This window comes from Cricetulus griseus, chromosome 3, assembly GCF_003668045.3.
Source record: "Cricetulus griseus strain 17A/GY chromosome 3, alternate assembly CriGri-PICRH-1.0, whole genome shotgun sequence".
Taxonomy (NCBI): Eukaryota; Metazoa; Chordata; class Mammalia; order Rodentia; family Cricetidae; genus Cricetulus; species Cricetulus griseus.
The window spans coordinates 97104488-97117980 of record NC_048596.1 but is presented as its reverse complement, the minus strand read 5'-3'; the positions used below and the strand labels follow the sequence as shown (position 1 = coordinate 97117980).

Genomic DNA, 13493 nt, shown 5'->3' with positions numbered 1-13493 from the left:
GCCTGGGGAGCAGCGCCGCGGCCCAGAGATCCGGGCAGGGCAGTAGCTGTCACCTCCGTCGCAGGCCTGAGTTACCTGAGCAACTGCGTGCCAGAGGCTCGCCCGCTGGCGGGCGTTAGAGCGGGAGGCTGGGGTGCGTACGGCAGAGGCCGAGGTCCCATCCTTGGTGCGGGGCCGCGGACCTGACGACAACCAGCGCAGGCCGGGTCTCCGGGAGACCCCGCCGATTGCGGTGGGCTCCGGCCTGCCGTCTCCAACAGGTTATTCCGGGATAAGGCGGCTCTGGGGCGGGCCCAGGCTTCGCTGGGGGCCGGGCGGCGCGGGGCGGGCCGGCGGTAGAGCACGCCTCCGCCCACCTCGGGCCCGCCCCGCGCCGCCCTCCCGCCCTCCCGGGAGCCGCTGTCCCGGGCCTGGCCCGTGCGCGTCCGCCTGCTGCACAGGGGCACCAGGAGCCGCAGAGGTACACTACCGGGCGTGGGTGCTGACCTCGGCCTAGGAGTCTTAGGATCCCGGAGACCTCGGTGTCCTCTGGGGCCTGCAGGTCGCACGTTGAAGTCCTAGCTGCTGTCGCTCACCGCTGGTCCGCGGGGCGAGGTCAGGTGCCCCCCTTCTCTCCTCCCTTCTTTCCCTCCCCCACCTCAGTGCGGGCGGGAGATCCTGCCCGCCTCCTCCCGCAGGGGTGCAGCAGGCTGCGGAGCTGACAGCGGCCCCACAGCCACCCTGCCCAAACTCTCCGGAAGCAGCTAGAGCTCAGGCCGCCGAAGCCCCGGCGGACCCACTGTTGGACCGGAGGGTCCGGTCCTTCTGCGCCCAAACTTGGAGCACTTGACCTTCGGCTGTTGGAGGAGGCAAGCCCGCAGGTGGCTGGACAGCTGTGGTGCCGCGAGGGCATCTTGCCTGGGAATCATCGGCTGCATTCCCCGACTCTGGGATTTGCTTCTGGGATCTGCTTCTGGGATCCCCAAAGGTGTCTACATCAAGCGCATGTTGACTGAGACTTACAGTCATGGATGTGTGCGCCCGTCTTGCCCTGTGGCTTCTTTGGGGGCTCCTCCTGCATCAGGGCCAGAGCCTTAGCCATAGTCACAGCGAAAAGAATACAGGAGCCGGCTCTGGGACGACTTCAGAGGAGTCCACTGAAGCAGGTAAGGCCTCACAACTGAGTGGCCCGAAGTGGGCAAATAGAATCTCCGCACATGGGAGGTTGGTGGAGGATACACACATAGTACTGTGTACTCTCAGTAGTCCAAGAAGTTCTTTCTGTGTAGCAGCCATGCCCAATGTTACTATTTCCCTTGGACAACTTTCTTCTGGATGTTTTGGTGGTAGTGAGAAACCTTTGGGGCACTTCGACTTTTTCAGATCAGCAAGGTTAAGTCTCCATTCAGGACTTCTTGTCGGGAAGAGTGGCCTTCCCAGGTGTTAAAATTGCTTTTAGACAGTTTCATCACTTGAGGGGGTGGGCGGTGGTGGTGGATTGGCCACTTGGGATGGGCCGGGAAGATCTGGGCTGGGTTGGCTGTTAAAGTATAGCCAGGTGTTCAGTTGTGCTTTTCTGTTCTAACCACTGTGAGAATCCTAGTCCCTCCTTTCCCTCAGGTAATTTGTCTTTTGGTTTTGCCAATGTAGAATATCAAAACAAGTCCTTAGCTGGAACCCTGTTTACCACTAGGGAGTTAAATGGCCCTTTCTTGACTTCGTAATAAAAAATCCTGGGACCACTTGTTGACTTACTCTGTTTCGTCTGGATGATGAGAGTGAGGATTCCATGTTAGTATTTTTGACCTGACCTTATTTTTCCTGCATACTTGTGGAGCCTTGTTCGGCAACAGTAGCTGTGGAATATGCTCTTGCAGTAGAAAGGAATCATTTTTACATATAGCTTAGAAGTACATCAGTTCTCTTTTTTTATTTCTCACCTGTTACTTCGATCTACCAAAAAACTGTGACTTGAAGGCTTGGGGGTAGAGGAATAGCTGGGGTGTTTGAAGATAGGCAAGCTTAAGTGAGGGGATGTCTCAGTGGGTATCTGCTGATAGAAGTAGGAAAAGTATAAATCATGGTGGGTGAAGAGTTTCATGGATTGCATTAGTGGTAGATTTTTTCTTGGGTTGTGCTCTTTTAGCTTTCTTGACAGAGTTGGGTATAATTTTAGATGCTTCAAGGGCATGTTTTCATATGAGGCCAGGGCTGTCCTATGTATAAGGATAGAATTTGGGCTGTTGCTTTTAGGATAGATCGATCATTCCTGCAAACGAGTCCTTCCTCTCCATAGGAAGTTTCCCAGGCCTCTGAAACTTAGTTTAAATGTTCTTCACTGGGCTGTGAAGGGAAAGATTGGGTGAATTGTGAAGTAACCATGAGTAGCATTTCTGCTCTCCCAGTGACAGACATCCTTGTTTCTTCTAATTGATAATTTATTCTTTTGTTTTCACTTCAGAATATGCAAGTATGGCATAAAATGAACCTTTTTGAGAGATGTTCTGTACTTTAGTTTTAAGCTAGAAGGATGCAGCTTTGAGATTCAGGCATGAGCTAGCCTTTAGGAAGTTGACTTTTAGAGAGAGAGAGAGAGAGAGAGAGAGAGAGAGAGAGAGAGAGAGAGAGTGTGTGTGTGTGTGTGTGTGTGTGTTGCATAAGATAGAGAAGCATTCTAGCATTCCTCAGGAATATCTCATGACTTGAATTATGGAGACATTCCTTATACATCATATTTTAGATGACTGGCTTTTCAGATTATATTATAAAGGCCTCTCTTTTCATCTTTATTTCCTCTTAGTTCAGGAATTGGCTTCTGTTGTTATAGTAATTATTTTCCAGAGAGGAAGGTCTCAGAGCCTCTGGGTGTTGGGGATTCCTAAGGTTTTTGTGGGAATGAGAGTCTTCTACCAGTATTGTTTTGTTATCTCGTCTCCTTGGGTGACTATAGAACTTTGGCTCAGGCAGGGACTTATTTTTTCAAAGAAGTGTCATTAGCCTGAGCTCTTCAAAAGGGTTTGGGGGAGAAACTGTCTATATAGCCAGGGACTCTTTTTTTTTTTTTTTCAGATAGGGTTTCTCTTTGTAACAGTCCTAACTGTCCTGGAACTAGTTCTGTAGACCAGGCTGGCCTCAAACTCACGGAGATCCACCTGCTTCTGCCTTCCAAGTACTGGGGTTAAAGGTGTGGGCCACCACCGCCCAGCTTGGCCAAGCATTCTTGAAGCCTTTACAACCCCTATATGTCCACATATGTCCACAGAACACAGGACTTTTACTTGTTAAAGCTATCACCTCCCCTCCCTCTCCCTCTTCTTCTTTTGAGATAGGGTTTTCAGTAGCCTAGGTTGGCCTTCAACTTAAAAATGTAGCTGAAGCAGGTCTTGAACTGTTGATATTCCTGCCTCCACAATTTAAGTACTGCACTACAGGGCACAGAACACCAAGCCTGGCTAGCTACCACTTTTCTCAGCCAGAGATTCAACATAACTGGTAAATTTATGTGCTGTGTACAGCTTGTATTTTACAGTTACATTCACAATAGCCCTATTAAAATACAGGGAAGGGTAATAATCCTCATTTTAACATGTGAATAAATGCCTTGGGCTATCAAGAAAGCTCAGCAAGTAAAGGCTCTGGCTGTGCATATCTGGTGACCTAAGCTCAATCCCTGGGACCCAGGTAAAGGTGCAAAGAAAGAACTGACTCCACGAAGTTGTCTTCTGACTTCCATATGTGCATCATGGCACATGTGCCCTCAAATGCACATCATACATACACGTGCGCATGCCACACACACACACACAAACACACAAATTAAGACAGAGAGACAGACAGACACTAGGTTCTTTGCTTGGTATTTGAAGTAGGTGTTCTGATGCATAAGTCCTGGACTTCTTCCATCTTCTCAGGTTCTATCCTGTTAAAAAAGTACTAGGTGGGGCCTAGAGAATGTTGCTTTCTTTCTGGCGATTAGGCAGGCCCTGGTGATTCTGTATCTGAGGTCCAAGAAAAGGGGGGTGCTTTTTTTTTCTTCTGGAGAGCGTTGATGAAAGAATTCAACCCTACCCCATTTTGGATGTATATGCAGTCCATTTCTTTTTAGTCAGTCATAAAATTTGATTCTAAGGGTTTGTTAAAGTCTTTATAGGGTCCAGGTATGGTGGAACATGCCTTTAGTTCCAGCACTCAAGTGGCAGAGGTAGAGGCAGGTAAATTTCTGTGAGTTCTAGGCCAGCCTGGTTTACACAGTGAGTTCCAGGCTGATAGGAATATATAGAGAAGACTGCCTCAAAAAAAAAAAAAAAAAAAAAAGTTTAGTGCACTATAGCTTAGTGGTAGAGTGCTTGGTTAGTGTATGAAAGGTCTTGGGTTCCATTTCTGGCACCACTTAAAGAAAGAAATACTTGGGCTAGAGAGATGGCTCAGAGGTTAAGAGCATTGACTGCTCTTCCAGAGGTCCTGAGTTCAATTCCCAGCAACCATATGGTGGCTCACAACCATCTATAATGAGATCTGGTGCCCTCTTCTGGCATGCAGGCATACATGCAGGCAGAACATTGAATACATAATTAAAAAAAAAAAAACTTAAAAAGAAAGAAATACTCAATGACTTCCCCATCTATACCAAACAAACCCAGTTGGGCAGTGGTGGTTTGCCTTAATCCTAGCACTTGGGAGGGAGAGACAGGTGGATCTCTGTGAGTTCGAGACCAGCCTGCTCTACAGAGTGGGTTCCAGGACAGCTAGAGCTGTTACACAGAGAAATCCTGTCTCAAAAAACAAAACTAAAATAAGCCAAAACAAAACAAAACCCCAACACATAAAACCCTGACCAGGGGTAAAAGAGATGACCCAGCTGCTGAGAATACTTGCTGCTCCTGTAGAGAATCTGGTTCTGTTTTTAATGCTCACATGGTTGCTCACAATCATCCTTAATTCCTGTTCCAGGGCTCTGCTAACCTCTTTATGACCCTTGAAGGCACCCAGCATACAGTTGGTGTGCATAAATAATGCAGGTAAAACACACACATAAAATAAAAATAAACAAATCTATAAAAATCCAAAACTCAACAAAACTCTGAACATGGGGGCTGAGGTTATTGGTAACTTAGTTGATAGAGTGCTTTTCTAGTACACATGATATTCTGGGTTTGATATTCATTCAACACTGAAACCAAACCAATCCACCCACCAACCAGACCAACAAAACTTCTGAATGCTGAGCTTATAGTGCTCTCATTGGGCAGTGGAGAGAACATCCCTGTCACTTTTTGCTTTTTTTTTTTTTTTTTGGTTTTTGGAGACAGGGTTTCTCTGTGGCTTTGGAGGCTGTCCTGGAACTAGCTCTTGTAGACCAGGCTGGTCTCGAACTCACAGAGATCCGCCTGCCTCTGCCTCCCGAGTGCTGGGATTAAAGGCGTGAACCACCAACGCCCGGCTCACTTTTTGCTTTTTAAAATACCGGAAGACCTAGCTGTACTAAATCATTTTCTCAGGAAAGATCTGTCTATTGCTGTGTTATTCTAGTGCCTACATTTTTGAAGCTGGCTCAAAATGAATACCAGGAACCTCTAGACTCTAGGGTATTGCTTTCAGAAACTAAGATGTTCAATAGAATGTGTGTTGTGTGAGAGACCTCAGGTTGACTCTGGAGTTTGGCTGCCATTACAGGTGGTTTTGAGGGTCTTTAATCAGAAACTGGTTTCACTGGAATAAGGTCCTGGAGGATAGGCACCTATGCAGAGTGCAGGCTCTCTTTTCAATCAGCCTCTTTGGAGTGGCAGGTCTGAGTCCAGCCAGCCCACCCAATTAGTTGCTGCTGCCTCCAAGGCTATAAATGGCCTGGCCATCTTGGTAGCTATGCTAATTTTAGCTGAGGGTGGCTCCTGGAACTAGGCTGGAGCTAAGAGCAGGTGGGTGGGGCTTGGTTGAAACTAATACCCTGGGCTGGCAGGAGGGACACGGACGGCTATCCTGGGGCAGCCAGGATGTATTTACTTCCAGGCCTCAGCTCTGACAATCACCTTTAGCTAGGTTAATTGATTCAGCAAACATTGAACAGTGCCAGCTCATACGGTATTTATTCAACAAGTGTTTGAATGACTGCTCTGGGTCAGTTACTGTGTATACCTTCTGTGGGGATTTAAGGATGAATGAAAGAGTTGTCGTCTTTCATGGAAGTTTTATTCTTGTTGGGGAGACAGTTAATAAGCACACAAATAAACACTGTCTTGTGAAAAGTGGAATGGAGGAAAATGCAAATAGGGTGCTCAGGGAAATAAGAAGGGACTAGAGACATAGTTAAAGCTGGAACCTAGTGTCTAGCAGGACAGAGTGAAACAGTAACATCCACAATATTGATAGCAATCACCCTGCAGCTGTGGCTGGCCTAGAACTTGCCATGTAGACATGGTTGGCCTTGAACTTAAAAGAGATCTGCCTGCCTCAACCCCCCAAGTGCTAGGATTGGACTCATTTGCCACTCCTCAATCATTATAAACTTTTATTCCATTTAATTATTGTAACCAGCTTCTGTGGTAGATGTTATTCTTGTTTTATAGGGCAGGAAATTAAATGAGAGAGGTTAAATAACTTTCCCAGTGTAACACCGACGGTAAAGAGAACCAGTGTTTGAATTCAGAATTCTTTTCCTTAGCACTAACTTAGCTAGAAAGTTATCTTGTAAAAGTCACAGTAGTGTGTGTGTGTGTGTGTGTGTGTGTGTGTGTGTGTGTGTGTGTGTGTGTGTGTGCATGCATGCATACATTCATACAGAAAGCTGTGGGAAGTCCAGGGGACCAAGTGACTAACCTTGCCTGGGAGAGCTGGGGGAGGCTTTACAGTTTCCCTCATAGTTTTTCTCAGATCTTGGGGAGATAAAAAGTGGCTGCTTAATTTAAAAGTTAAGAGATGGAAACAAGTTCAACCTACTTGTTTTTATATATGATGAAACTGATACTTAAAGGCATTAACTATATGTTTCATAGTAGGTTATTGGTTGAGAAACTAGACCAGGACATTTGAGCCAAAGATCCAGACTAGTAAGTCAGAATAATGACTGTTTACTGCTTGCTTGTACTATAGAAGGAACTACCCAATGAGCCTGAGCCTATTCTTTTTTTTTTTTTTAGGTAGAGTCTCATGTAGCCCAGGCTGGCCTTGAGCTTTTTGTGTCACTGAGTATAACTTTGCGCTGATTTTCCAGCCTCTATCTCCCAAGTGTTTGGGTTACAGGTGTGTTTGTGCCACCATGCCTGGGTTTATTTAGGTAATATTAAGTACAATATAACACACAGACTTAATCAGATTCTAACAGTATAGACTGTGTAGGCAAAGGAAGAAAGATCTGTATAGACTACAGTAGGTTAAGGAGAGAGCTGAAGGAAAGAGGGTTTTGTGGAAATCTGAGTGACCAATGTGAACATATGGAATGTCACTGTTGGGTGGTTGGGTAACTAGATAGGTGCCTTATTGCTGGCTAACTGCTTCATGTGAGCAACTGAAGATAAGAAAAATTCAGTTATGTGTGACCTATTGCTGGTCCTCATAATTACCATAAATTTAAAGTAATGATGAATGTAAGTACTATTTTAAGATTTCTATAATAATGTAATTATGTGAGAATAGCTATGATTTTGGTTGGTGACAAAAAAAACAATAGGTACTGTTAATATTGTAGTTCATTGCATTTTTATTGCATATAACCATATATTTGAAAGAAATACTAATTTGCAGTAAGAGAATATTGAAAATGATGATGTAGGTTGGGTATGATGATGCATGCCTATAATACCTGGCATTTTAGAGACAGAGGCAGGATGATCATCAAAAGTTTGTGTAGACGGAGTTTCGTGTCCCACCTGGTCCCGCTGCCTTCAGTCCCAAATAAACACACCGAGGCTTATATTAATTAGAAACTGTTTGGCTGATGGCTCAGGCTTCTTATTGGCTAGCTCTCTCTTAATTATTAACCCATTTCTATTAATATAAGTATTTGCACGTGGTCTTGACTTACCGGAGAATGCCCAGACCTGTTACTCTTTCAGCGGCTACATGACATCTCTCGTGTCTCCTCTCTGTGTCCTCTCCCCAGAATCTTCCTCCTAGTCTGGTAGTCCTGCCTATACTTCCTGCCTGGCTATATCCTGCCTGTCCATTGGCTGAAACAGCTTTATTCATCAATCAATAAGAGAAAACTATATTCACAGCATACAGAAGGACATCCGCCATTAAGTTTGAGGCCAACCAGCTGGGCAGTGGTGGTACACTCCTTTAATCCCAACACTCAGGAGGCATAGGCAGATGGATCTCTGTGAGTTCAAAGCCAGCCTGGTCTACAGAGCAAGTTTCAGGACAGGCTCCAAAGAGACACAGAGAAACCCTATCTCAAAAAACAAACAAACAAAAAAAATAAAAAAAGTTTGAGGCCAAGGGCTAGAGAGATTGTATGTGCTGCATTTTTAGAGGACTAGAGTTTACTTTCCAGCACCCACTTCAGGTGGCTCACAACTGCCTATAATTCCAAGTTGAGGGGATCCAATGCTTCTGGCTAACTCATACTCATCTCTACACACACATGCACATGTGCAAGTGGGTTTATGAGTGTGTGCACACACACAGACACACAGAGTTAAAAATAAATCTTAAAAAACTTGTTTTCAAAGTGAGTTCTCTGCCAGCCATGGCTATGTAGTAAGACCCTGTGTCAAAAACAAAACAAAGTAAAGCAGTTCAATAGAATCAGAAGTTTAATGACCATTCTAAGTTAGGTAGAGAATTGAGGGTCAGCTTTGGGCTACATGAGACTGTCTCACCCAAACCGAAACCAAACCCAAACAAAACAAAGCAAATTGAAGTTTTGTTCCTTGCCAAACATGGTGGATCATGTCTATCACAACTTTGGAGGCTGAGGCAAGATGATTGCCACGGCCTTTAATCCCAGCACTTGGGAGGCAAAGGCAGGCAGATCTCTGTGAGTTCAAGACAAGCCTGGTCTACAAGAGCTAGTTCCAGGGCAGCCTCCAAAGCCACAGGAAACCCTGTCTCGAAAAACCAAAAAAAAAAAAAAAAAAAAAGATGATTGCCACGAGTTCAAGGCCAGCCTGGGTTACAGACTGCTACCCCTATCTCCAAAACCCCAGAACAAATAGCAAAACTCCCTAACAAATTTCTACTGTTTGTCCAGAAGGAATGATGCCTCATTGAAGGGAGTGGTTTTCTAGGTCTTCACAGAACTTGGGCTCTAAGTTCTCTGTGGGGCCTTTGGTTTCCTGATGGGTGGCCTTTTAGTCACATTGCAGGGTGGCTTCATGAACACTTTGTGGTTCATGGCTATCTGTGGGAAATGATTCTCAGAAAGCCCAGCAGCTCTGGCTGTCAGGTTCTTGGGGAGGAAAAAAAGATATCAAACTTAGCTTACTATGGCTTTGTTTTTTGTTAGTTTATAAAAACTGGTGAAATGCTAAAATAACAAAATATGAAATGACCATATGCACATAAGAAACTAATAACAATATAGAGTTTCCTTTATTAAGTCAAGGACACTTTGTATGACTTTCTGATATAAACGTAGTACTTTTTTTTTTTTTTTTCTTTTTTGAGACAGGTTTTTCTGTGTAGCTTTGGAGCCTGTCCTGGAACTCATTTTGTAGACCAGGCTGTCCTCAGACTCACAGAGATCCTCCTGCCTCTGCCTCTCAAGTGCTGGGATTAAAGGCATGTGCCACCACTACCCAGCTAGTACTTTGCATATATATTTTCTTCCCTGGGATCTTTGTGAAGGAAGATAGGAGTGGTTGTACTTTTTTGTCTTGAGCCTACCAATGCAATATTGAAGTTTGTTGGAAAAGCTGGTAATCAGAGACTGTTTGAATGAGATCTTATTATTTTTCCCCCTTTCAAATGTCTCATGTTTTGAGCCTTTCCTCAACCTTTGGAGGTAGTACTCAGGGCACTCTGTATTACCTTTATCTAAGTTCAGATCTCTCTTTAATCTTTTTGTTTTGTTTTTTGAGACAGGGTTTCTCTGTGAAGCCCTGGCTGTCCTGGAACTTATTCTGTAGATCAGGCTGGCCTCAAACTCACAGAGATCTGCCTGCCTCTGTCTCCCAAGTGCTATAATTAAAGATTTGTTCCATCATTGACACATGGTTCTCTTTAATCTTTTATTTATCCCATTTTTGCCATCTCCAAGAAGCATTTGTGGCTGAGAATTTGCCTTCTAGACTATATAGCTATAAAGGACAGTCTCAGAATAATAACTGGGAATCTGGACCCACGCTGTTTTTAACCAAAACTCATTGGTGTGCTCCGAAGTGAGCAAATACCACTCATTCATCTGGTCCTCAGAACCTCTGTCTGCTGTAGCTTTTTTTTATAGCTTTTATAGCTTCTTTTTATATTGACCAAGGAGTTTGAATAGTACATAGAGCCACTCATTACAAAGCTGTGTTGGGAATCAGCTCAGTTGTTTAGAGTGGTTGCCTAGCATGCACGAGGCTTTGGGTTTCAGTGTCCAGTACTGCATAAACTGGGCATGGTGGCTCATATCTGTACTCCTGCAACTCAAGGAGTACAGACGGGAGGATCAGAAATTCAAGGATACCCTTGGCTAATATAAGGAATTTGAAGCTAGCTTGGGATAAATGAGACAATTACAGTTCTTAGTACAACAAGGCTTGGTATATGGCATACCATACATATTTTAAAGTTTGTGGATTTGAATTGGATTTTGTTAAGTAGTTTGGATTCTACTGTAGTTTGCTAGGTACTTGAAAGTTAAAAATTATTTTCCTTGGAGTGGGTTGCTAAAGAAATAAGCTTCATGATGGGTGGTGGCAGTACACACCTTTAATCCCAGCATTCAGATGCAGAGACAGGCAGTTCTCTGTGAGTTTGAGACTACCCTAGTCTATAGAGTGAGTTCCAGGACAGCCAGGGCTACACAGAGAAACCCTGTCTCAAAAAACCAAAAAACAAAACAACCCCCCTAGAAAACAAACAAACAAACAAACAAACAAACAAAAAAGAACCACTTATTTGAAAGTTCATTCTTTAAGATTTTCATATTCACTACAGATCCTTGGCAAATAAGTCTTGTATTAGTTTTGAAAAAGTAAAATAAAAGGTGGATGAGATGGTTCAGTGGGTGTAAGGTCTTACCACACCAGCCTGAGTTCAGTCCCTGGAACTCACAATGAAGGAGAGAACCAACTCTTTAAAGTTGTCTTCTGACCTCCACATGCATCACACACACACACACACACACACACACACACACACACACACACACACACCATTAATAAAATAAAAAAATATTCAACTCCAGGTCAGTTTGGGACCAACAAACTCATTTTACTTGGAAGAAGTATTAATTAAATCATCATTGTGTGTGAGCATGATGTATGTGTTGGAGGATAGTGCATGTGTAGAGATTAGAGGAAAACTTACAATAATAAATTCTTTTTTTAAAAGATTTTATTTATTATTTATTATTTATTTATTTATTATATATACAGTCTTCTGCCTGCATTCAGATCTCATTCAAGGTGGTTGTGAGCCACCATGTGGTTGCTGGGAATTGAACTCAGGACCTCTGGAAGAATAGTCAGTGCTCTTAATCGCTGAGCCATCTCTCCAGGCCCCAATAATAAATTCTTTAGTGGTGTCTTTGTTAGTTTTTTGTCAACTTGACACAAGCTAGAGTCACATGGGAAGGGGAACCTTAACTGAGAAAATACCTCTATCAGATTGCTATAGATAAGTGATGAATTTTATGGCTGTGGGAGGGCCCAGATCACTGTAGGAGATGCCATCCTTGAGCTAGTGGTTCTGAGATGTAGAAGAAAGCAGGTTGAGTGAGCAACCCATATGGAACAAGCCAGTAAACCTCTTTATTTCATGATTTTTGCTTCAGTACATGCCTTGGCTTTTCCATGATGGACTCTAACCTGTAAGCCAACTAAACTCATCCCTCCCCAAAGTTGCTTTGGTCATGGTGTTATTTCATAGCAATAGAAAGCAAACTAAGACATGTGGATTCCAGGGGTTGAACTTAGGTTGCCAGACATTTCTTAACGTGTGTACTGGCTGAGCTATTTGGACAGTCCATGTATGTAGCATTTTAAAGAGGCGAGGCTCTTATAATTACAATTCCCCAGAAGAAAATGGTTAAAAGTATCTGGGATATTTAGACTATAGAGGCCCTGGGTTTGATTCCTAGAATTGGGAGGAAGAGAAGAAATAAAGAGTGGTAGGGAAAACTAATTTTACAAAGGACTTCTGAGAGGAGGGGCAGTTGGGAAATTAGGGGTAGAGCTGGATAGATCCCCAAACAAATTGGGATGATTGGTTTTGGTTTTCAAAAATATCAGATTTGGCCACACCATGAAAATTAGGGGTTTTAGAGTTCTAGCCCCTTTCTTTACTAACTGTATAGACCTAGTGAAGAAGCAGTCATTTCTCTTTGCTCTGGTTCCTTTGTTTGTCCTAAAAATTGAGAACTTTGGAGCTTTATAAGCTACATCATGATGTGAGTACTTGGGTCCTCTCAGCCTTTGGTTTCTTGTGGGCCCAAAAACTTCAGTGAGACTTTGTAGGCACTGGGAATCTAATGAACTCTTTCTTTCCTGTTACTACAACTTGCTAGGGCAAGTGAGATGTCATTAGGGCAGACTATACCTCTGTCCTAGTTTTCAGAGTGTAGTAGGTTGTTTTGTGTGAGAGAATACAAAAGGAAAAGCCTGAAATGAGCCAGCAGCAGTATAACTTTTTTTCTGCTGGGTAGCTGACAGCATAGAAGGTTCAGGTGCTATAGTCTCTGTTGCTTTCTGAACTCAGGGGTCCGACTCCAGAGCACTTTATTCACTTTCTTTCTTCTCTTCATTGCATTCTTGGCACATTTCTTTATCTTGGCCTGCCAAACACTTGATTATTATTATTTGTTTTTTTTTTTTTTTGAGATAAACCAGGATGACCTCGAACTCACAAAGAGATCTGCTTGCCTGTTCCTCCCAGGTGCTGGTATGAAATGTGTATGCCACACCTGTCCAAATATGCTATTTACTGCTTCTCTTTATTTATTTTTTGGCTTTTGAAGACAGGGTTTCACTGTGTAGCTCTGGCTGTCCTGGTACTCACTCTGTAGACCAGGCTGACCTTAAACTTTCATAGATCCACCTGTCTCTGTCTTCTGAATGCTGGGATTAAAGGCGTGCACTACCACTGCCCATCTTCTTTAATAATTTATTTTTATTTTATGTGCATTGGCATTTTGCCTGCATGCATGTCTGTGTGAGGGTGTTGGATCCCTTGGAACAGGAGTTACAGACAGTTGTGAGCTGTCATGTGGGTGCTGGGAATTAAACCCAGGTCCTCTGGAAAAGCATTTCGTACTTTTAATTACCGAGCCGTCTCTCCAATTCCCTCTTTTATTTTATTGTGCCAATTTTCTTAACTTCCAGAATGTTTTCCTCCATCTCATTTATTCTTAACTAATTTCTTCGTCCTCTGTC

General features: G+C 43.7%; 1 protein-coding gene across 2 annotated transcripts in view; it reads left to right on the top strand.

Annotated features, from left to right (window-relative positions):
- The first annotated feature begins 372 nt into the window (after positions 1 to 372).
- The window catches only part of Stim1 (stromal interaction molecule 1), a 166968-nt gene continuing 153847 nt past the window's right edge, over positions 373 to 13493 (top strand). The window contains exon 1 of one of the 2 annotated variants that reach the window (XM_027407886.2): positions 373 to 1145. In XM_027407886.2, the coding sequence (XP_027263687.1) occupies positions 1007 to 1145 (139 nt within the window). In that variant the 5' untranslated portion in view covers positions 373 to 1006. The remainder of the gene's footprint in view (positions 1146 to 13493) is intronic. The other variant, XM_027407887.2, reaches the window with a different exon arrangement.